The sequence below is a fragment of the Ahaetulla prasina genome, chromosome 2, assembly GCF_028640845.1.
Source record: "Ahaetulla prasina isolate Xishuangbanna chromosome 2, ASM2864084v1, whole genome shotgun sequence".
Taxonomy (NCBI): domain Eukaryota; kingdom Metazoa; phylum Chordata; class Lepidosauria; order Squamata; family Colubridae; genus Ahaetulla; species Ahaetulla prasina.
Window position 1 is genome coordinate 80,644,343 of NC_080540.1, and position 23,284 is coordinate 80,667,626.

General features: G+C 45.8%; 2 protein-coding genes across 4 annotated transcripts in view; one reads left to right on the forward strand and one right to left on the reverse strand.

The window, feature by feature from the left end:
• The window catches only part of LOC131190509 (rab11 family-interacting protein 2-like), a 66,988-nt gene that overhangs the window by 6,042 nt on the left and 37,662 nt on the right, over nt 1-23,284 (forward strand). The window lies entirely within an intron of this gene.
• N4BP3 (NEDD4 binding protein 3) overlaps nt 1-23,284 on the reverse strand; it is a 36,575-nt gene that overhangs the window by 3,445 nt on the left and 9,846 nt on the right. For 2 of the 3 annotated variants that reach the window (XM_058166004.1, XM_058166003.1), the window contains exons 2-4: nt 6,103-6,531; nt 4,518-5,054; nt 17-274 (exon numbers count right to left, since the gene is read on the reverse strand). In XM_058166004.1, coding sequence (XP_058021987.1) covers nt 17-274; nt 4,518-5,054; nt 6,103-6,507 — 1,200 coding nt within the window. In that variant the 5' untranslated portion in view covers nt 6,508-6,531. Of the gene's footprint in view, nt 1-16; nt 275-4,517; nt 5,055-6,102; nt 6,532-12,274; nt 12,385-23,284 lie in introns of those variants that run through there. The other variant, XM_058166005.1, reaches the window with a different exon arrangement.

A 23,284-nucleotide genomic window follows, 5' to 3' on the forward strand; every position in this document is an offset into this window, starting at 1 on the left:
TATGCATACTTCTCACCTCCCATTTGGTCTCCTCCAGTTTCGGACTGAGGCGTTCTGCATGCTGCTGCTGCGACCTCAGCTCTTCACAGTGGCTCTGCTGAAGGTCCAGTTCTTCTTGCAGCCTCTTCTTTTCCTGCTGCACTTTGTACAGTTGTAGCTGAAGTGCCCTCTGGCTGCGCTGGGCTTGGTACATTACCTGTTGCAGCTTGGCCACATACATTTGCTTTAGCTCATCCAGCTCTTCCATCCAAAGACGCTGTTTGTCTTCAAACACCTGCCAGAGTAGGAGAAGATTAAGGTGGGCTCACAAAGATTAGGCTTCTTATGGAACGTCACATCCATTTCTCTCAAGAGATGGCATAAAGTCACATCTATACATACAGTAGATACACCGCAGTAGCTGATAATGTCCTAAGATTTTGCTGCTCATTGGAATTAGCCAGTACCTTATAACCAAGCTGCTTAAAGGAATATGAAGATGCAAGATTAAACTTAGTAGTAATTAAACTTACATTTTTTCTATAAATTTCTTGCTGCCCAACATTTTATAGATGGCAAAATAAATCATATCATGGTAGTATGAATATTATTGTGAATTCCCAAGACTGGATGACAATACCCACAGGCATTACTCTGATCTCTTAAAAAATAAAAGACACAGACAGCAATATTGCAGCCTATCCCAAACTGGTACAGATAGACCTTGAATTACAACCATAACTGAGCCCAAAATTTAATTGCTAAGTGAGGCAGTTGTTGAGTTTTGCCCTATTTTACCTTTCTTGCCACAGTTTTTAAGTGAATCCCTGCAGTTGTTAAGTTAGTAACACGGTTGTAAAATGTATTTGGCTTCTGCATTGACTTTCTTAGCAAAAAGACACAAAACATGTGCCCGGGACATTGCAACCATCATAAATACGAGCCAGTTGCCAAGCATCTGATTACGTGTTCATGGGGATTCTGCAACTGCTGTAAGTGTGAAAAACAGTCATAAGACACTTCCCTCGGGGCCGTTGTAATTTTGAATGGTCACTGAATGAATAGTTATAAGTCGAGAGCTGTCTGTATTTTCTTGAACTTCTACAATGGGAAATGTTACTTATCATATCTGGGTTTGAGAAAGCTGCTGTATATAGTATTTTCCATCCTTTAATCCAGATTTTTTTCTGAATTCATTTATTTATTTAACAAAGCAAGGATTTTCAACCAAACCGTTTCCCAAAAAAATTGTGAAAGTTAATTCATTTGATTGCCTATGACTGTGATGACGAACCTATGGAACACGTGCCAGAGGTGGCACGCAAAGCCCTCTCTGTGGGCACGCGTGCTGTTGCCAGTTGCTCTTTTGATTTCCAGCGTGTGCATGCCCCGGAAACCCGAAGACCAGCATGCAGACTGGCCAGCTGGTCTTCAGATTTCTGGTGCTCTGGCACTCGTGAAGACCAGCTGGCCTGTGACATGTGTGTGCTAGAAACCCAAAGAGCAGCTGGCCAGTGCACGCATGCGCAGCAGCCAGCTGGTCTTTGGGTTTCAGGGGCTTCAGCACGCGCGAAGAGCAACTGGCCAATATGCATGTGTGTGCCGGAAACCCAAACAGCAGCACAATGCGCACCGGCCAGCTGGTCTTTAAGTTTCTGGGGCTCTGGCGTACCCTCGTTCCAGTTTGGGCCTTTGCCTATGACATATAAGAACTGTCAGTTGGGGAAGAAGGTTGGAAGCAAAATGCCAACTACCTAAAGCTGGTGAGCAAGGCTCACTATACACACTTCTATCCTGGCACAAGGATAGATAGACCCGCCCCACGGTCCCATTTTCACAAAAAACAGGCCCGTTTTTTGCAAAAACGGGCATGCAGAGGGTTTGGGAGGCCTGCAGAGTGCTCCTGGGGGCTGGGGAAGACAAAAACGTGACGCATGGGGGGTTTGGGAGGACAAAAATGGGCCTATTTTTCACAAAAACGGGTGTTTTTGCTCTCCCTGGCCCCCAGGAGCACTCTGCAGGCCTCCCAAACCCTCTGTGTGCCCCATTTTTGGCCTCCCAAACCCTCCATGTGTCATGTTTTTGCCTTCCCCAGCCCCCAGGAGCACTCTGCAGGCCTCCCAAACCCTCTGCGTGCAAAAACGGGACACATAGAGGATTTGAGAGGCCTGCCTGAGTGGTCCTGGGGGCCGGGGAAGGCAAAAACCTTTTTTTTCTTGTTTACCTCTTCGAAATCTTGGTGCGTCTTATACTCTGGTGCGTTTTATAGTCCGAAAAATACAGTACATCTACTCAATTCAGCAGATTAGAGACACGGAGTATGTTATAGGTTCTTCCTACTAAAGAGGTCCACCTTTTCCTTGGTAACTCCCTCCCTATGGAACTCCATCCCCACCAAGGTAAGACTAGCTTCATATTCTGCCAAAAGCTCCTGAAGATCTGCTTTCGAAAGTGGGCTTGGAGATTGATGTGGATCCCAACAGATGGCTTGTTCGACTGTTGTTACTAGGGTGGGGTGCAAACAGTTTTGTATTTGGGGGTTTCATTCCTGTAAGCTGCCTGGAGTCACTGTGAGTGAGTTGGGCAGCCATATAAATCTCCTTAATAAATAAAAGTAAATATTAATATTAATAAATAAAATAAAAATAAATAAAATAAAAATAATAAGAATCATTAATCTTAATATTAAAATATTAGGATAGGATATGTCTAGTTTAATGAAAAGTTCTAGGGGTGATATTATGTTCCAATAGCTATAGGTTGCCACAAAGAATAGGGGGTCAATCTATTTTCCAAAGCACTTGAAGGCAGGACAAGAAGCAATGGATGGGAACTAATCAAGGTGAGAACCAATCTAGAAATAAGGACAAATTTCCTGACAGAACAATTAATCAGTGGAATGACTTGCCTCCAGAAGTTGTGGGTGAACCATTTTTGGGCAACCATTTGTTTGAAATATTATAGAGTTTCCTGCTTGAGCAGGGGATTGGAAGATCTCCAAGGTCCCTTCCAACTTTGTTATTCTGATCAACAGTCAAAAATGGGAGCATCAATTCCCAACTATCCAGGCTCCTTCACACAGGACATTGTTCAAGATAGCTCGTTTCTTAATAAAAACCATCACTTCCCACTGACACAATACATACTGCAAACAACTCAGCCAAGTCACACAACTCTTCCTACATAAACTTTCTTTTCTGACTCTATTATAAATTACAAACATAATGAGATATATCTGTGAAATTAAAAAAGCAGGTTGAGGACTAGATCAGTGACAGGATTTGCCTCAGCTTGGGTGTGGAAAACCGACATAAGAGCTTCAAAATAAGATTCTTGCAACCAAATCAGAATTATTTGTCTACTTTCCCAAATATATCTGTTATTTGTGGCATGCTGAAAGCATAAAAAAGAGAGGAAAAGCAACCAACTGCGTCTTTATAAAAGCTTTCCAGCTTCATTGTCTTGAGGCAATTATTATTTATCTATCCATGCGAGTGGCTATTAAAATGCTTATTGAAAGATTATTCATAACATAACATAACATAACATCAGAGTTGGAAGGGACCTTGGAGGCCTTCTAGTCCAACCCCCTGCCCAGGCAGGAAACCCTACACCATCTCAGTCAGATGGTTATCCAACATTTTCTTAAAAATTTCCAGTGTTGGAGCATTCACAACTTCTGAAGGCAAGTCGTTCCACTTATTAATTGTTCTAACTGTTAGGAAATTTCTCCTTAGTTCTAAGTTGCTTCTTTCCTTGATCAGTTTCCACCCATTGCTTCTTGTTCTACCCTCAGGTGCTCTGGAGAACAGCCCAACTCCCACTTCTCTGTGGCAGCCCCTGAGATATTGGAACACTGCTATCACGTCTCCCTAGTCCTTCTTTTGTTAAACTAGACATACCCAGTTCCTGCAACCGTTCTTCATATGTTTTATCCTCCAGTCCCCTAATCATCTTTGTTGCTCTTCTCTGCACTCTTTCTAGAGTCTCAACATCTTTTTTACATCGTGGCGACCAAAACTGGATGCAATATTCCAAGTGTGGCCTTACCAAGGCATTATAAAGTGGTACTAGCACTTCACGTGATCTTGATTCTATCCCTCTGTTTATGCAGCCCAGAACTGTGTTGGCTTTTTTAACAGCTGCTGCACACGGCTGGCTCATATCTAGATGGTTATCCACTAGGACTCCAAGATCCCTCTCACAGGTACTACTATTGAGCAAGGTACCACATATACGGTACTGGTGCATTTTGTTTTTTTGGCCTAAATGTAGAACCTTACTTTTTTCACTGTTGAATTTCATTTTGTTAGATAGCGCCCAGTGTTCAAGTCTGTCAAGATCTTTCTGTAACTTGAGCCTATCTTCTGGAGTGGATTAAAGAATGGATAACAGAGATAGATAACAGATACCGGTAACAACGATTATAGAGTCATATGGAGAATTTTACAAACTGAGATGAAGCCAAGTCCAGCAGGCTAATTGAGTTCCTGATAGCCACAGGACCAAAAAAATTCCTAGGAAGAAAATTTACCCACCTGTGTGAAGGGGTCATCATTCTCACTCAGGTTTCTCTTAAACTGACGGAGCTCCATGCCTTTCTCACTCAGTCGGTCCTCAAGCTGCTTCACTACATCTTCCAAAGAATACGTGGGCTCATACGGAGGGGGTGGTTCCCCTGAGCTTTGTAGTCGGCTCAGGCTCTTGCAAGACAGTGGAGCTTTTTCTACTGCCAAAGGATCTCGTGGTCCCCGAGAAGCCCTGTCTAAGGAACCACCAATGTGGTTGATGTGTCCTATGGAAGCACTCAGCTGATTTGGACTAGGCTTGAAGCGGGGATTGTATGTGGGAAAGCTTTGAATGGAGTTTGTGCCCTCATCAAGACTGATGGTGTGCAGCAGATGGCCACGCTGAGGTCCACGTTGTGAGGAGCTGCCAGTACTGCTCTGGGTTAACAGCGTATGCAGACTCCCATTGCTCTTTGACATCTTCTGTCCTTTGCTGGATGACAGTCCCTGCATAGACAATAAGCTCCTCCCGGGCACCACCTTGAAAGCTGAGGGTCTGATCCGACACTGAAAATAACACAATGGCCATTAGCAGTTAAATTGGCTTTTGCACACTGAGTGAATTAGTTTAGCATAGCAGGAATGCAAGGAAATAAGCATATTATTATCATACTAGTAGAATTAGTCATTTAGAACAACTTGCCTCTCCCCTACCCATATTCAGCCTTTCAATTTCAGCTGGTGGTTGTTGTTTTTGTAGACTTTTCATTACCAGGTAATGAACCAGGTAACATCATGAGTGCTGATCAGAAGGATGTGCACCAAAGACCCCACAGTTCAACTCTGAACTACAAATATTAGCACTGTTTCTCATTGCCTAAATTGGCACTAGCATTTAGGATCCTGTTTCAGAGCTAGATGAATCTTTCAGAGCTGAAGGAAAAGATTCCTCTGCTCCATTCCGACATGGATGATTGTGATTATCTGTCTCCGAAAGAATAGCTTTTTTTAGCTTGGCTTTTCCGCTGTTTTAGAGAGTCTCCTGGAAATGACCATAACTAAATGAAGTTTAGCATATCTGACAGTTTGACACCAGTTCTTAGCAATCACTTTCATACTTTTCAGAGATAAACAGATCACATTGCAAAAGCCCCTACACTTAATATCAGAGCCTTTGAGGCATCACTTCTTTAGGTACCATGACATTAAACTGACCTGGAAGTGGAGGAATAAGAGCAGTGTGTGGATCAACAGGTAATTTTCCAAGCCAGCAGACCAGCAGGCTAAGTGACATCTCTGAACTAATAAGTGTTGAAATTTGTAAAGAACTGGCTTGGGGTGAATGTCCAGGGCCATTCCCACTCTAAATATTCAATAGCTAATTCAGTTCTTTCAGGGAAGATTACAGTTAGCTCAGTTCCTCTGATCCATTAGCTTCTTAGTTTCACACATCTTCACATAGCGTTCCCCAAGCACGTGCTAATTATAAATCTGTATATTTTAATATTATAAAACTCAGAAATACTCTAGACCTATTGGATAAATAACAAATATATTTGTTTCATGCCAGAAAACTATTTTTTAAAACCTGTTACCACATTCTTGACATCCATACCTTGTCAAAGCGCCCACGTTCAGGCAAAGAACTCTTGGAAAAATCTGCTCCTCGCTGATTGTCCTGAAAGTACCGCTCAGGGGACTGATTCTCCCGGTCACTCTCATAATCCCGTTTAAAGCCACCACCCGATGACTGATGCTTCTTCTCAGCCCGAACATCCCGTTTTCCCCCATGTGGGTAACCAGAGACTTCACGTTGCGATATTCCTTTCCGGAGCAACCCATCTGGCTGGCGCATCCGTCGCAGGCCTCCTGATGCAGAGGGCGAGTACTCTTGCTTCTCTACTAGACTGCCCACGCTGCCCATCTCACAGCTGTTGTCAGGCTCAGAATCCAGAGAATGAGGATCAAAGAGACAATGGCTGAGGTCACAGGTCACATGAGAGGCCTGTGCTGTTGCCATGGAGATTTAGAGAAAATTCCAGCACTGCCAAAAGAAATCATATTCACAAAAATTAGTGATAACTTTCATCCCACCAGCCCCTGTGGGGACATCGATCCCACAATCTATTCTTGACAGTCAAAGAACACCAGTTAATCATATCATGGGGATAAGAAAATAGTAATCTTTCAGTCTCAGTAACTTCAATGCCAGAATCCCCAGTTTTTTAAAACAACCACCACCACCAATACTCAAAGACAGCTGACTGCATGAACAGAACTATTCTTCAAACGCCATTGCTAACTTTTGACTCCTGGCTTCTGCATCTCTGTCCTGCTTTACTCACCTCCTGCCAACTTCGTTGAAATGGTGCCTCACCAGGAAGAAGCCTTTCCCAAAAAGCACTAAGTTCCACCCAGTTCAGGCCTAAGTGTATGTTGCACCCTTTCTATGACATGCTGATTCCTAAATCAAGCTCCTCCCTTTACTCTAGGCAATATTGGAGTTTCTTGTACAGCCACCAGCTCTTTATTGATCAGAAGGGATTGATCTTGGGCTGATGAGCATATAAGATCTTCTCAGAACACCAAAAGCAATCACTGACCATCTCCCCTGCTTACTTGGATTCATTTTCGGAGCTCTGCCAGCAGCAAAGCAGAGGTAGTCCCTGACTTACAGCTAGTTGTTTAGTGACCATTTGAAGTTACCATGACACTGAAAAAAGTGACTCACGAATAGTCCTTGCACTAATAATTATTACATTGTGGTCACATTATTGAAATTTGAGAGCTTGACAATTGGCCTATATATTTACCACTGTTGCAGCATTCTAGAATCATGTGATCATCATTAGTGAACCTCTCAGCCAACTTCCAACAAGCAAAGACAATGGGGAAACCAGATTCACTTAATGACTGTGTGATTTGATTGATAACCATGTGAATTTCTTAACAACTGTAGCAAAAAGGGTTATAAAATCAGGCACTGTTAATTTAGCAACCACCTTGTTTAGCAACAAAAATTCTGGTTCTTTTTGATACTTGTATATCAAAATAAAATCCACAGTTCAGGAACCAGCTCCACTCTACTCTTAAATCCTTCTAAAGTCAGATATATTTAGAATATGTTTGAAGCAGTAACACAGTCAAGTAACAAGATAATGAGCCAGTGGCTGGCCCAGAATGGCCCACGCATTATCAACTGAGAACTTGATTACTGGAATTGCAGCAAGGCTAGCATCTCATCAGTGCCAATTTAAATGAGCTTGTTGAAAAATACCAGTACTCTGGCCTCAGATGACAATGTCCCTAAGTACTGTACAAGCTCCTTAATCATTAAATAATTATTAATTAATTAATTAATGCCAGAAGTGAAAAGGCTTGTTGGATGAGAATTGAAATGTTTTCAAGGAAAAACCAAGAAAGTCCAGTTGCCGTTTGGAGAATCTCCACTGACAATTAATTGAACCAGCATACCAATATCCAAAATATTGAAAAATATCATATGGGAAGAAGACGTTTGTCAACAGATACAAAAGCATCCATAGCTGAATGAGAAACAGGTCCTATGATTTTTAGTTTTCCCTTTCCACTAAGCCAACTTAGGTTGGAGGGCTTGGGGGTGGGAGGCACCGTTTTACGGTGGTTCTCCTCCTACCTCTCCGACCGCTCGCAGACGGTGTTGACAGGGGGGCAGAGATCGACCCCTAGGCAACTCACCTGTGGGGTGCCGCAGGGGTCGATTCTCTCACCCCTCTTGTTCAACATCTATATGAAGCCGCTGGGAGAGATCATCCGTGGTTTCGGGGTGAGCTGTCAGCTGTATGCTGACGACACTCAATTGTACATCTCCACCCCGAACCACCCCAACGAAGCCGTTGATGTGATGACTCAGTGTCTTGAGGCCGTTCGGGTCTGGATGGGGACGAACAGGCTCCGACTCAACCCATCCAAGACGGAGTGGCTGTGGATGCCGGCATCCCGGCACAGTCAGCTTACTCCATCGCTGACTGTGGGGGGCAAATCGTTAGCCCCCAGGGAATCGGTGCGCAATTTAGGCGTTCTCCTGGATGCATGGCTGTCTTTAGAAGACCATTTGACAGCCGTCGCCAGGGGAGCTTTTCATCAGGTTCGCCTGATTCGCCAATTGCGCCATTTCCTGGACCAGGACGCGTTATGCACGGTCACTCATGCCCACGTCACTTCCCGTCTGGATTACTGCAATGCTCTCTACATGGGGCTCCCCTTGAGGAGCACCCGGAGGCTCCAACTGGTGCAGAATGCGGCCACGCAGGGGATTGAGGGAGCTCCTCGTAGCTCCCATGTAACACCTCTCCTGCGTAGGCTGCATTGGTTGCCGGTGGTCTTCCGGATGCGCTTCAAGGTGTTGGTTATCACCTTTAAAGCGCTCCATGGCATTGGACCGGGATATTTACGGGACCGCCTGCTGCCGACAGTTACCTCCCATTGTCCGATACGTCCAGTGCGCGCCCACAGGGAGGGTCTTCTTAGGGTGCCGTCGGCTAGTCAATGTCGGCTGGCGGCTCCCAGGGGAAGGGTGTTCTCTGTGGGGGCCCCAGCTTTATGGAATGAGCTGCCGGTGGGACTCCGGCTCCTCCCTGATCTCTGGACCTTTAAGCGCGAGCTCAAGACTTTCTTTTTTCACCAAGCGGGGCTGGCCTGATTGATTTTAGTATGGGGATTTTAGTGGGTTTTTTATAGGGTTTTACCTAGGTTTTAGTTTTGATAAATTTTAGCTAATATTTTAATGTTACAGCGATTGAATCAGTTTTTTAAATTTTATAGTGTATTTTAAATTTTGGGGGATTTTTGTCGTTTTATTGGCTGTACACCGCCCTGAGTCTTCAGAGAAGGGCGGTATAAAAATATGAATAAATAAATAAATAAATAAATAAACTCTAGTCAATTCAAGTGGTCAACATCAAGGTAATATGAAGGGGGGGGGTCCATAATAGCCATCTTCTATATGCTTTTCTTCTTCCCACATGTGTTAATAATATAATCTGTTCCAAGTAGGCTTAAGGTAGAGAGCCAGGCTAACTCTACTGTAGCAGATGTTGGCACTGCTCTTACAGCAGAGTACCCCATTTTAATGTATGCAGCTGGGCCCTCAATTTCAATAAGAACAAGAAAGGGCAGGAGCTGAGGTCTTGCATCAGAATGTTCTTTTCTCAACATCACTAGAAGAGAAGTGGAGGGTAGGTCCGAGAGGTGTGACCCAGATTCCTATGGAATGGCAAACCCTCTGATTCTTGGAACATCTCTGTTTCAGAAGGTCATACCCATTGACTTCCAATATCCTGTGTATAATCATCATAATGATTCTTAATTGCTCATACATACAAGCATTTGCACATACATGTGCATCCTATCTAAAACTGCAAATTGTTACTGTCTTTTAAAGCACCATTTCCTAGCAGCCAAGTACTGTGTGCAAATTCCTGAGAGGAGGAAGCTGGCAGTGAAATGGAATAAGCAGCTGGAATTCATACTGTGGATATTGTTGGGCATTCAATATTGTGTAGAAGGTGCAGTTTTTTCTCTTCTTTAGTTTGCTGTATCTAATCATTTCAAAATCTTCCACTTGTTTTGAAATCTTTGAATTTCTCTTTATGAGCATCTTAAAAAATATGGCTTAGTATATAGGAGCGCTTCCTTGGTGGAGGGTGTCTTTCCGGCCGCCTTGAAAGAGGCGGTGGTGAGGCCCCTCCTCAAGAAGCCTTCCCTGGACCCGGCTGTTTTAGGTAATTATCGTCCGGTCTCCAACCCGCTTGGCGAAGGTTGTAGAGAGTATGGTGGCATATCAGTTTCCCTTGCACCTGGATGAAACTGTCTATCTAGACCCGTTCCAGTCCGGTTTCCGGCCCGGTTACAGCACGGAGACGGCTTTGGTCGCGTTGGTGGATGATCTCTGGAGGGCCAGGTATAGGGGTTGTTCCTCTGCCCTGGTCCTATTAGACCTCTCAGCGGCTTTCGATACCATCGACCATGGTATCCTGCTGCGCGGTTGGAGGATTGGGAGTGGGAGGCACCGTTTGCGGTGGTTCTCCTCCTATCTCTCCGACCGGTCGCAGTCGGTGTTGACAGGGGCAGAGGTCGGCCCCGAGGCGCCTCACTTGTGGGGTGCCGCGGGGATCGATCCTCTCGCCTTCTGTTCAACATCTACATGAAGCCGCTGGGTGAGATCATCAGTGGGTTCGTGTGAGGTACCAGCTGTATGCGGATGACACCCAGCTGTACTTTTCCACACCGGACCACCCCAACGGTTATCAAGTGCTGTCCCGGTGTCTGGAGGCCGACGGGTCTGGATGGGGAGAAACAGGCTCAAGCTCAATCCTCCAAGACAGAGTGGCTGTGGATGCCGCATCCCGCACAGTCAGCTAAATCCGCGGCTGACCATCGGTGGCGAGTCATTGGCCCCGATGGAGAGGGTGCGCAACTTAGCGTCCTCCTGGATGAACGGCTGTCTCTAGAAGATCATTTGACGGCCGTCTCCAGGAGAGCGTTCTACCAGGTTCGCCTGGTGCGCCAGTTCGCCCCTTTCTGGACCGGGAGGCCTATGCACGGTCACTCACGCCTCGTGACGTCTCGCCTGGATTACTGCAACGCTCTCTACATGGGGCTTCCTTGAAGGGCATCCGGAGGCTACAGTTAGTCAGAATGCGGCTGCGCGGGTGATAGATGGAGCCCCTCGTGGCTCCCGCATAACACCCATCCTGCGCAGGCTGCACTGGCTACCTGTGGCCTTCCGGGTGCGCTTCAAGGTTTTGGTGACCACCTTTAAAGCGCTCCATGGCATAGGGCCGGGTTATCTACGGGACTGCCTACTGCGACCAGATACCTCTCACCGACCCGTGCGCTCTCACAGAGAGGGACTCCTCAGGGTGCCGTCAGCTAGGCACTGTCGTCTGGCGACGCCCAGGGGAAGGGCCTTCTCTGTGGGGGCTCCCGCCCTCTGGAACGAACTCCCCCCAGGACTCCGTCAACTTCCGGATCTTCGAACCTTCCGTCGCGAGCTCAAGACACATTTATTCATCTGTGCAGGACTGGCTTAGATTTTAAATTTAGAGGGGTTTTAAATTGATTTTAATATTTATATTTCTATTTTAATAATTGGTATTATTAATTATTGGCATTAGAATAAGTCTTTTAATGATTATTTTTAATTTGTATATTGATGTTTTTATATGCCTGTAAACCGCCCTGAGTCCTTTGGGAAATAGGGCGGTATATAAGTTTGAATAATAAATAAATAAAATAAATAGTATATTAAATACCATATTTACTAGGAACTACAGTACATACCAGGGGTGAAATGCTACCGGATCGGACCAGATCGGGTGAGTAGGTAGCGGAGTTTGGTTCTGGTTCGTCGATCTGGTAGCAATCCCCGAACCACTCCATGGCCCGCAGTCCAGCCTTCGCAAGCTGGACACCGGAACACCGGGAAGGCAGCTCGCCACCTGCTCGCCCTTAGGTCGGGCCGGGGCCCATTCCCTGAGGCCTCGGAGCTGCCGCCTTCCCCAACCGGGTCAGGGAATGGTGCATTCCCCGACTCTGGCCTTTTCCCGGAGCCGCCGCCCGCTCTTCCTTCGCCCACCTGCTGCCCGCTCACCGCCTGTTCGCCCTTCGCCTTTGGTCAGGGCCCAGGGATACCTCATTCCCGAGACCCTGGAGCCACCCCCTGCTCGCCGCCTGCCTCAGCCGGATCACCAGCCTTGTCCCGGAGCCGCCACCCACTCTTCCTTCGCCACGCAGCATATACTTACTTTCTTCCAGCGGCTGGCTGCCAGGAAAAGCAAGTGTCCAAAAGTTACTGGAGTCCCTCACCTTGAATATGCCGCTGCCATTGCTGCTTGTTCCATGCACCGGCTGCGCAAGCACACACTGTTTATTTCATTTATTTATCAGCAGCAGGTTGGGTGTGCGCTTGCGCAGCCAGCACATAGAACAAGGCAGCATATTCAAGAAGAGCAACTCTGGTAACTTTTGGACGCTTGCCTTTCCTGGCAGCCAGCTGCTGGAAGAAAGTAAGTATATGCCGCGTGACGAAGGAAGAGCGGGCGGCGGCTCCGGGACAAGGCTGGTGTCGGGGAATGGTGCATTCCCCGACCCGGTTGAGGAAGCGGCGAGCAGGGGATGACTCTGGGGCCTCAGGGAATGGGGCGTCCCTAGGCCCCAGCCCCTGACCAAAGGTGAAGGGCGAGCAGGCGGCGAGCAGGCGGTGAGTGGGTGGCAGCTCCAGAGAAAGGCCGGAGTGGGGGAATGGTACATTCCCCGACCACGTTGAGGCAGGTGGCGGCTCCGGGGCCTAGGTGAAGGCAGAACAGTGGTGAGGGAAAGGGAAAAGGCAGAATAGAAATTAATTTTTTTTCCCTACTGGGTTCTGTGGGCGTGGCTTGGTGGTGGGGGTTGTGACTGAGTGGGCATGGCTGTGAGTGACATTGAGTTGGCCACGCCCACTCAGTCACAGGACACACTCACCCACCAAGCCACACCCACAGAGTAGGTAGCAAAAAAAATTAGATTTCACCCCTGGTACATACATACATTTCCATCGCACTCTTTCCTTTCAAGATAAGCAACATTATGTAGAGTGGGGGGGGGGGGGAGAGAGCAAGAAATAGTTAAGTCAAGGAAATTGAAGGCAAGAATAAGAAAAATGATGTGGCAATTTAGCTGATTATCAAACACAAATGCAATATGCACAAACACATTAAACACGTTGTATAGACATCCATAAGCAAGCATAGCTGCTGTTGTGGGGAAAATGCCTACTTTAATAAGGAAGTGTAGCATTTGGAGACTGTTGAAACAGAAATATTTTTATTGGCATGCACAATTACTGGGCTCTTTGCCAAAGGAATACAGAAGAGCCCTAAACAAAACTATGTACAGATTGTATATCTTTGCTTTGTTGGATAGGAATGATAAAATAAATATTGAATATCATATTATAACCTTTACAACCATAATGTAGCAACTGATAATGTAAGTCCTCTAACTACATACACTAACACTCATATATCATAAAAAATTTAATGTAGCCATTTACTGCCTCCTCTTCACACCATAAAAAGACAGGTTTGGATTTTATTATCTGTCCCTTTTTCAGGGTCAAATTCCAGCTAGCTGTTTTTTCCTCTCATGATTTTCTCATGTTTCAGCCATAGCCATAATATGTCATTAAACCTCCACTCTGTAATTTAACATTTTTTACAGTTACCAGTTTCAGTTAAGGAAATGTGGTTGCCAAAAAAACCACCACACAATTGCTAGATATCATCAGCTGACACCAAACTGACCAAGTGAAAGAAACCATACAAGACTGGAAAATGTAGAGACACCTGCTCCATAGAATGGCTCAGAATCAGATATGATTGTAAATATCTCAGAATAGAAAACCAACTAATTCATACAAGAAGGGGAGAAGATATAGCATAATCAGACTTGCAAGATTTTGTTATTATAGTGTATCTTAATACAAGTTGTTTTAGTCTTCTGTGGAATTTATTTCTTAGTCTGGTCTACCTGATGGAATTGACAGCTTCCTCGACCCACTTTTACCAATTTTTATTTCTATTAAATTGTTCTGCAAGTTCTCTGACTCTTTTAATCTGTATTGTTCTTTGTTCTTTATATAAATTATACAATATCTTTCTTCTCATTCTCATTTTTGCGATTAATTTTTATGCATTTAATCTCACCCACCTCATCATTTCACAAAGCATAGGCATCCACAGAAATTAGTGTTTTTATCAAGAGCAGTGCAATCTGTCCTCTGTGTATGTGTATACAGTATATAAAGATATATATTATGCTACAACATGCACACAAAAGAGACAAAAAAAGCATTACATCAACATGATGCTCCTTTCATAAATTTCCCTCTTTGCCCTTCTTTTGCAGATGCCTCTCCTGGACCTATCTATAGGGGGATCCAGTATAAAAAAAAATCAAACTGGTTACAATCAAGAAAGCAAAACCTAGCCTTTGTATGATTCCCACCCATATCTATTTGTGTCATTTATGTCATTTAATATAATCTTAAATACTATCTGATTTTTTATTATCATCACTCACTGTAGTCTAACATTAAATTATCAGCAACCTTTGGATTCCTATTACCACAATAAACAGCAGCAACAGACAGCATGACAAATTCTACTTCTTACCACAACAAATAGCATGACAAGTTGTATTCTCTAACATAAATTTTAAAACTCTTTTGTTCATAATGAAACCTATTCCTTCACTTCCTGTCTATATTCATCAACTCCACACCAAGATCAGGCCACCTTCATTCATATCTGTTACATCAATACTCTTTCTGTTATTTGCACAAACACACAAAATATTTCACGCTCTTTTCCATTTATTCCTCTTGCATTTGAAGTCACAATCTTCTATATTCCCTGGTTGTCATAGATGAGCCCATAAGATTGACCTCCTCTACCCTTTATGACTTTGGTCAACATAATGCTTTTTTTAGTATTAGAGCTGTGGTAGCATAGTGTTTACAATGCAGTACTGCAGGCTACAGGCTACTTCTGCTGCTCACCGGCTGCCAGCAGTTTGGCAGTTCAGGTCTGACTGGCTCAAGGTTGACACATCCTTCCATCCTTCCATGGTGGGTAAAATGAGGACCCAGATTGTTGGGGGCAATATGCTGACTCTGTAAACTGCTTAGAGAGGGCTGTACAGCACTGTGAAACACCATATAAATCTAAGTGCTATTGCTAGTAAAGTAGAAAATGTGTAAGTAAATTCCCAGTCTTGTTATATACAGCCAGGGTGGATAAAGATGATTTTAAAAAAAATTAACAAATGGATTTTTAAAATTTAAATTGGATTTTTTTTTTTTTATCAAATTTATTTTAATAAAATGCTTTTGGGGTATAAATCTATCTAAATATAGTTTTCTATTTAAGATACATTCATTATTTAGTTTATTCAGCATGAAATGGAGCTTAGTTATGTAGTATGAGGCTGTATATTCTGCAATTATTAGGACTGTCGGTGAGTCAATAGTGGGTCAGAGGAGGAGCCGCTGCGGGACAGAGATGGCCGAGTCGATGCAGGGTTGCATTGTGACTCCACCTTGTAATGGGCTTCAGGAGGAGGATGGGACCCTACCTTCCCCATTGTGAAGCGCATGAGTGAAAAAGTTCACTCAGTCTATTCCAACTTTGTGAGATCTTTTTCTTCTGCGAGAAGTTGGAATTAATTGAGTGAAACGTGATGGAGAAATGCGATTGGAGCCGGGCTGGGGCGATTGCACATGTGCCCACAGAGACGGCTCTGTGTGCCATATCTGGCACGCGTGCCATAGGTTTGCCATCATGGGTATATATGAAACAATATGCTGGAAGTGTGACCAAATATATTTTACCCTCAGCATGTTTAGATTAGTAGAAATACATTTATTATCATCATCATTATTATGAGATAAATATGCTGGGGAGGGACACAAGATGGCAAGAGAGAGTGTTTTCTAACTCTGCTGCCATCTAGTGGTTGTTTGGTTGTTTGCAGCCTAGTATTAGTAGTCTAGTACAGTGGTCACCAACTGGTGGTCCGTGGACTACCGGTGGTCCATGAGAAAATTTTGGTGGTCCACAGAAAAAATATTAGCATTTTTTTATATTGCACTAAATCAAGGGTCCTCAAACTACGGTTCCTGGGACACATAGGTGCAATGAACGTTTGTGTTGCTGCAGAGAGTTTTCCCCCTTCGGGGTCTTTTTGTGTGGGTCAGAGGGGGCAGAAATTCTGACTTGGGATCTGCTTCGGCCTCCTGGTGTGGGGCTTTGGGTGAAGGCTGGAGGGAAGTGTCGCTGGTGGCAAAGAGCCGGAGGGCCTCATTCCAATGGGGCTGCATCATGGCCTGGAACTGGCTAACCATCTCAGCCTGCTGAGCCTCCAGGTGCTGGTACTTGGCCTTGCACTCCTGCAGGTCTTCCCTCCGCTTGGAAAGCCTATGCTCGTAGTCCTGAGTGAGGTGCTTCTACTGAGCCTCCTTCTTGCCCAGACCCAATTTGAACTGAGCCAGCTGTTTTGCCAACTCTTTCTCGTGGTGGGTGCTTAGCTCCAACAACTGCTTCCTGCTGGGGCCCTAAGAAGCCCAGGTGGGCAGGCGAAGACTGGCTGGGAGGGGAGGGGTGAGTAGTGGCTGGCGAGGCACCCCTTACCGTGAGTGACATCGAGTTGGACATCGAGTTGGCCACACCCACCCAGCCGGTCATTAGGCAGGTCATATTGGTGGTCCATGGGATTTAAAATTATGAATTTAGTGGTCCCTGAGGGCTGAAAGGTTGGGGACCCCTGGTCTAGTAGGAAAAGGAATCTTTAGAGATTAGATCAACAGACTGGAGAGAATTATGAATTGGTACTTCTAGACTTAAATGTTCAATATGAAACTATACCCCAATTAAAAGAGGGTAATCAGCAAAGGAAGCAGAGAACATTTGTTGCAAAATGCAATTATAAGAGTCTCATGTTTGTTTCCCACTTACAATTGCAATTGTTATTGTATCTTATCCGAACTGTATTTTATGATGCTTGCCCTGTCACAATAGGGAGGACCAGTGCCTTTCATATAGGAGAAGAACTCTGCCTTATTGCAAGATGGGGCACTCCAATTATTGTCTGTTGAGCACTTTTGTTTCCATACAGCATCGGGAAAAAGCTAGTTATATAATGACTATATAATGTATTTGTACAATAGGCTTAATCTGATTACAGTAAATTCATTTCCCAACACTTATATACTACTTACTTGCCAACCCCTAGTTATTTCATAATAATAATAAACAGCATAATGCTATCAATAGATAAAGACATTAAAAGAGAATTAAAGTCAACCAAATTCAACAGAATTAAAATTAAGATAACTAAGTTCAGTAATGCCACTGAATGAGTAATATTGCAAAATATTGGAGCTGGAAGACTAAATCTTCAGTTCTTGAAAGTGACCAGTGTAGGGCCACCTGAATCTAGAAAGAAGCTTGTCTGAAAAAGCCTGTTTCTGGATTCCTCCCCTCCCCATTACTGCCAGAGGTGCATCTATAGTACCGGTATGTACCTATTGGCTAAACAATCAGGATGATGAGATTCTGATTCAACTGGAATTGTGAATCCACTGTACTTCCAAATCACAGATTTGCTCCTCTGGAATATGATTCCCACCAAAGTCAGAAAAGGGACCCTGAAACTGCCAAGATATTCTGTATCCTGTAACACCCACTGTCAGTTTCGGAAGGCAATTTTCTTTTTTGCTTCTTATTTTAACTGGAAGCTTTCAGTTTTGGGTTTTCCCAGCTGTGCCAACATGACATCTCTAATAAATTGGAACTTTGAGGAACTTCAAGCCTCAGAGCTTTATTTCGTTGGGGGTGTTCCTTAGAACCCTGACATTAACCCGAAACTGAAAGCTTCCAGGTTTTCCACACCCAGTTGACAGTTCACAGCCCTGCCCCATACCCACAAGTTCATCACATTGTCCAATCGACTCTTCACACTCAGTTGGATACAATCTTCAGGCTGTCTCCATCAGATGCAGGATGTCCTTGAATACGGAATGGTGTTATGACTAACTTTCTACCGCTCCAACAACAACCCCCTCCCAACTTCCCCAGCTAAAATATGTGGCAGTTAAGAAGCAAAAAAGAAAATTGCCTTCCAAAACTGACAGGCCCTCGCACCAGGAAACAGCTGCAAAGTTTCCTGGGGTTTGCTAACTTCTACCGGCAATTCATCCCAGCCTTCGCAGAAGTGGCTCTGCCGCTTACTGAATTACTAAAAACAGGACCCTCCCCTGCAAAGCCGTGGCCGACGCAGCCGCTAGCCTGGACACTAAGCTGTCAAAAAGGGTTTGAAAGCTTGAAACGGCAGTTTGCAGAGGAGCCCATCCTTCAGCACCCAGACCCAGATAGATAGTTCATTGTCCAGGCTGACGCCAGCAATGTTGCAGTGGCAGCAGTGCTCCTCCAGGAAGACCCCCAAGGACGGCTGCTTCCCTGTGCATATGTGTCCAGAAAACTTACACCTAGTGGAGATGGGCAGTATGGGAGAAGGAAGCCTTTGCTGTTCATTGGGCTCTTCTATCATGGTGGCACTTCCTAGAGGGAGCCAAGATCCCCTTTGAGGTATGGTCAGACCATAGAAACCTCGAAGCCTTAAAGACCCCACGAAGGCTCTCCCCCAAACAGGTCCGCTGGGCGCAGTACTTCAAGCGGTTTGATTTCAAGCTGAAATACATCCCAGGAGGGAAGAACCTGCTTGCAGACGCCCTGTCAAGGAAACCCCAGTATGACAGCCAGAGGGAGGACGTCATCCATGCCATAATCCCATACACACAGAGTGTGGCACAAGTCGCTACCCAGAGTCAGGCCAGCAGACGGACTGACCCCATTGATGGGAAGCTAACTGCCGACTTGAAGGCAGCACTATCTACTGATCCATGGCTATCCGACAATCAAGACACACTGACGACCCGTGATGGACTGGCTTGGAAAAGTTTGAAAATTTACGTCCCCAACAGCATGAGACTCCTGGTGCTCCAGTGTAGCCATGATTCTCCCTATACGCTGGTTCCGTCCCAGGCGCCTGATGGACCCGGAGAGGTTCCTGACGGAGCTTGGGCCATTCCCTGAGGATCTGGCCCGCGGCTCGGCTGAGGAACTAGTTGTGGCCTGGGAACAGGCCGCGGCTGGGGCCTTGGACCGTGTCATGCCTTTGCGGCCTCTGACCCGGCGTAGATCTCGTCCAGCACCTTGGTTCTCCGAGGGGCTGAGGGAGATGAAACGCCGGAGAAGACGCCTAGAGAGCACTTGGAGGTCCAGTCGCTCTGAAGCTGATCGGACACTAGTTAGGTCCTACTCTAGGACCTACCTAGTGGCAATGGGGAGGCGGCGTTCTTCGCCTCCACCCTCATTGCGTCGGCAGATAACCGCCCGGCCGCCCTGTTTGGTGGCCCGCTCCTCCTTCATCAGGAGGTGCGGGGCGACCCTTTGCAGGGACGAGCCGAGGAGTTTAGTGGTTATCTATACGATAAAATCGCTCAGCTCCGGGACGGTCTGGACCGAAATTGGGATGATCCAAGCGAGGGAGAGGAGACACGTCTTGTTGAGCCGGTTTGGGATGAGTTTGACCCTGTGGCTCCCGAGGACGTGGACAGGTTGTTGGGGAGGCTTCACGCCACGACATGTTTACTGGACCCGTGTCCTTCCTGGCTGGTACTGGCCACTCAGGAGGTGACACGAGGCTGGCTCCAGAGGATTATCAACGCTTCCTTGCTGGAAGGGGTTTTCCCTGCCGCCTTGAAAGAGGCGGTGGTGAGACCCCTCCTCAAGAAGCCCTCCCTGGACCCAGCTATTTTAGGTAATTATCGTCCAGTCTCCAACCTTCGCTTCGTTGCGAAGGTTGTAGAGAGTGCTGTGGCGCGACAGCTAGCCCAATACCTGGATGAAGCCGTCTATCTAGACCCGTTCCAGTCCGGCTTTCGACCCGGATACAGCACGGAGACAGCTTTGGTCGCATTGGTGGATGATCTCTGGCGGGCCAGGGACAGGGGGTACTCCTCTGCCCTGGTCCTATTAGACCTCTCAGCGGCTTTTGATACCATCGACCATGGTATCTTGCTGCGCCGGTTGGGGGGATTGGGAGTGGGAGGCACCGTTTATCGGTGGTTCTCCTCCTATCTCTCCGACCGGTCGCAGACGGTGTTGACAGGGGGGCAGAGGTCGGCCGCGAGGTGCCTCACTTGTGGGGTCCCACAAGGGTCGATTCTCTCGCCCCTGCTGTTCAACATCTACATGAAGCCGTTGGGTGAGATCATCAGTGGCTTCGGGGTGAGATACCAACAGTACGCTGATGACACCCAGCTGTACTTTTCCACCCCAGGCTACCCCAATGAAGTTGTTGAAGTGCTGTCCCGGTGTTTGGAAGCCGTACGGGTCTGGATGGGGAGAAACAGGCTCAAGCTTAATCCCTCCAAGACGGAGTGGCTCTGGATGCCGGCATCCCGATTCAGTCAACTGCAGCCGCGGTTGACTGTTGGAGGCGAGTTATTGGCCCCAAAGGATAGGGTGCGCAACTTGGGTGTCCTCCTGGATGATCGGCTGTCGTTTGAAGATCGTTTGACGGCCGTCTCCAGGAGGGCCTTCCACCAGGTCCGCCTGGTTCGGCAGTTGCGCCCCTTCCTTGATCGGGATGCCTTGTGCACAGTCACTCATGCGCTCGTTACCTCTCGCTTGGATTATTGTAATGCTCTCTACATGGGGCTCCCCCTGAAGTGCACTCGGAGGCTTCAGTTAGTCCAAAATGCAGCTGCGCGGGTGATAGAGGGAGCTACGCGTACCCCCCTTGTACCACCGATCCTGCGCAGACTGCACTGGTTACCTGTGGCCTTTCGAGTGCACTTTAAGGTGTTGGTTACGACCTTTAAAGCGCTCCATGGCTTAGGGCCTGGGTACTTACGGGACCACCTGCTGTTACCACATGCCTCCCACCGACCCGTACGCTCTCACAGAGAGGGACTTCTCAGGGTGCCGTCCGCCAAACAATGTCGGCTGGCCCCAGGAAGGGCTTTCTCTGTGGGGCTCCACACTCTGGAACGAGCTTCCCCAGGTTTACGCCAAATACCTGACCTTGGACTTTCCGCGAACTGAAGACACACCTTTTTATCCAGCGGGCTGGCTTAAATTGAATTTTAAATGTTAAATTTTATTAATTTTAAAAGGGGTTTTTTTTAGTGTATGGTAAATTTTTAAATTTTCAGGCTATTTAAATAAGTTTTTTAAATTCCATTTTAATTGTATTTTGTATTGTTCGTTTTATTCTGCCTGTACACCGCCCTGAGTCCTTCGGGAGAAGGGCGGTATAAAAATCAAATAAATAAATAAATAAAAAATAAATTCTCGATTGGCTGGTCACTTTGGATTTCTAAAGACCCTTCATCTGATTAGATGGCAATTTTGGTGGCCAAAGATAAAAGCTGATGTGGAGGACTATGTAAAAAGTTGTACCACATGTGCCAGCAATAAAACAAGACCGGGGAAGCCTTCCAGCTTGCTTCAATAGGTAACTGAGCCCAGCCGCCCTTGGGAAGAAATAGCTATGGACTTTATCGTAGAGCTCCCGGAAAATGGTGGAAATACAGTAATATAGACTGTGATAGACCTGTTCTTCAAACAGGCCCATTTTATTCCTTGTTGTGGACTTCCCTCGGCTAAGAGATTAGCCAAGATGTTTGTCAAACAGATCTACCGGCTGTATGGCGTTCCACGACGGGTGATTTCCGATCGAGGAGTTCAGTTCACCGCTAAGTTCTGGAGGGAGTTCCTGAGGTCCATTGGGTCATCTCAGGGGCTTAGCTCAGCTTTCCATCTGAGTACAAATGGAGCTGCAGAAAGTGCCAATGCCATGGTAGAACAATATCTAAGATGTTATGTGGATTACCAGCAAGATAATTGGGCTGACTTGCTTCTTTTCGCAGATGTGGCGTACAATAATGCGGTGCATAGTAGTACGGGACTGACGCCTTTTCAGATTACGAATGGCATGGAATTTGTCCCTATGCCAGAACTGCCGAGAGAACAGCCTTCTTCCATGACTCTGAATGAATGGATGGAGTCATTAAAGAAAGGCTGGGAGAATACCAAAAGAGCCCTGAATGAGGCAGCCAAAGCATACAAAAAGCAAGCAGACAAACACCGATTTCTCCAACCCCCCCTTTTGAGTGGGATATCACGTGTACCTTTCCACCAAATACATACATTTAAGTTTGAAGTGTAAGAAGTTGGGACCGAAATATTTAGGCCCCTTCCCTATAGTGAAAATGATTAATCCGGTGACTGTACAATTAAATCTTCCCCGCATGCTGGGAAAAATTCATCCTGTTTTCCATTGCAGCCTGTTAAAGCCTGCTGTGGGATCTAAATTGAGACCTCAACCTGCTGCTCCCCCAAGGCCGATTGTGGTGCAGGGTGAGACTCATTATGAGGTGAAGATTTTGGACTCTAGATTGCAGAGGAGATGTTTGCAATATTTGGTTCATTGGAAGGGATACCCACGTGGGTGAAGAGTTGGGATGTTCGGCAGACACCTTAGTTAGGCAATTTCATGATAAATTCCCTGATAAGCCTAAGGGTTCTCCTGGCGGAGGGAGGTGGTTAATGTGCTAATTGTGTTAACCCCTGACTTCAGTCTTGTTCCAAGATTCGTTCCTTTCCTGACAGGGGGAAGCCTGTCAGTTTTGGAAGGCAATTTTCTTTTGCTTCTTAACTGCCACATATTTTAGCTGGGGAAGATGGGAGGGGTTGTTGTTGGAGCAGTAGAAAGTTAGTCATAACAACATTCCGCGAACTGAAGACACACCTTTTTATCCGCGCGGGGCTGGCTTAAATTGAATTTTAAATGTTAAATTTTATTAATTTTAAAAGGGGTTTTTTTTAGTGTATGGTAAATTTTTAAATTTTCAGGCTATTTAAATAAGTTTTTTAAATTCCATTTTAATTGTATTTTGTATTGTTCGTTTTATTCTGCCTGTACACCGCCCTGAGTCCTTCGGGAGAAGGGCGGTATAAAAATCAAATAAATAAATAAATAAAAAATAAATTCTCGATTGGCTGGTCACTTTGGATTTCTAAAGACCCTTCATCTGATTAGATGGCAATTTTGGTGGCCAAAGATAAAAGCTGATGTGGAGGACTATGTAAAAAGTTGTACCACATGTGCCAGCAATAAAACAAGACCGGGGAAGCCTTCCAGCTTGCTTC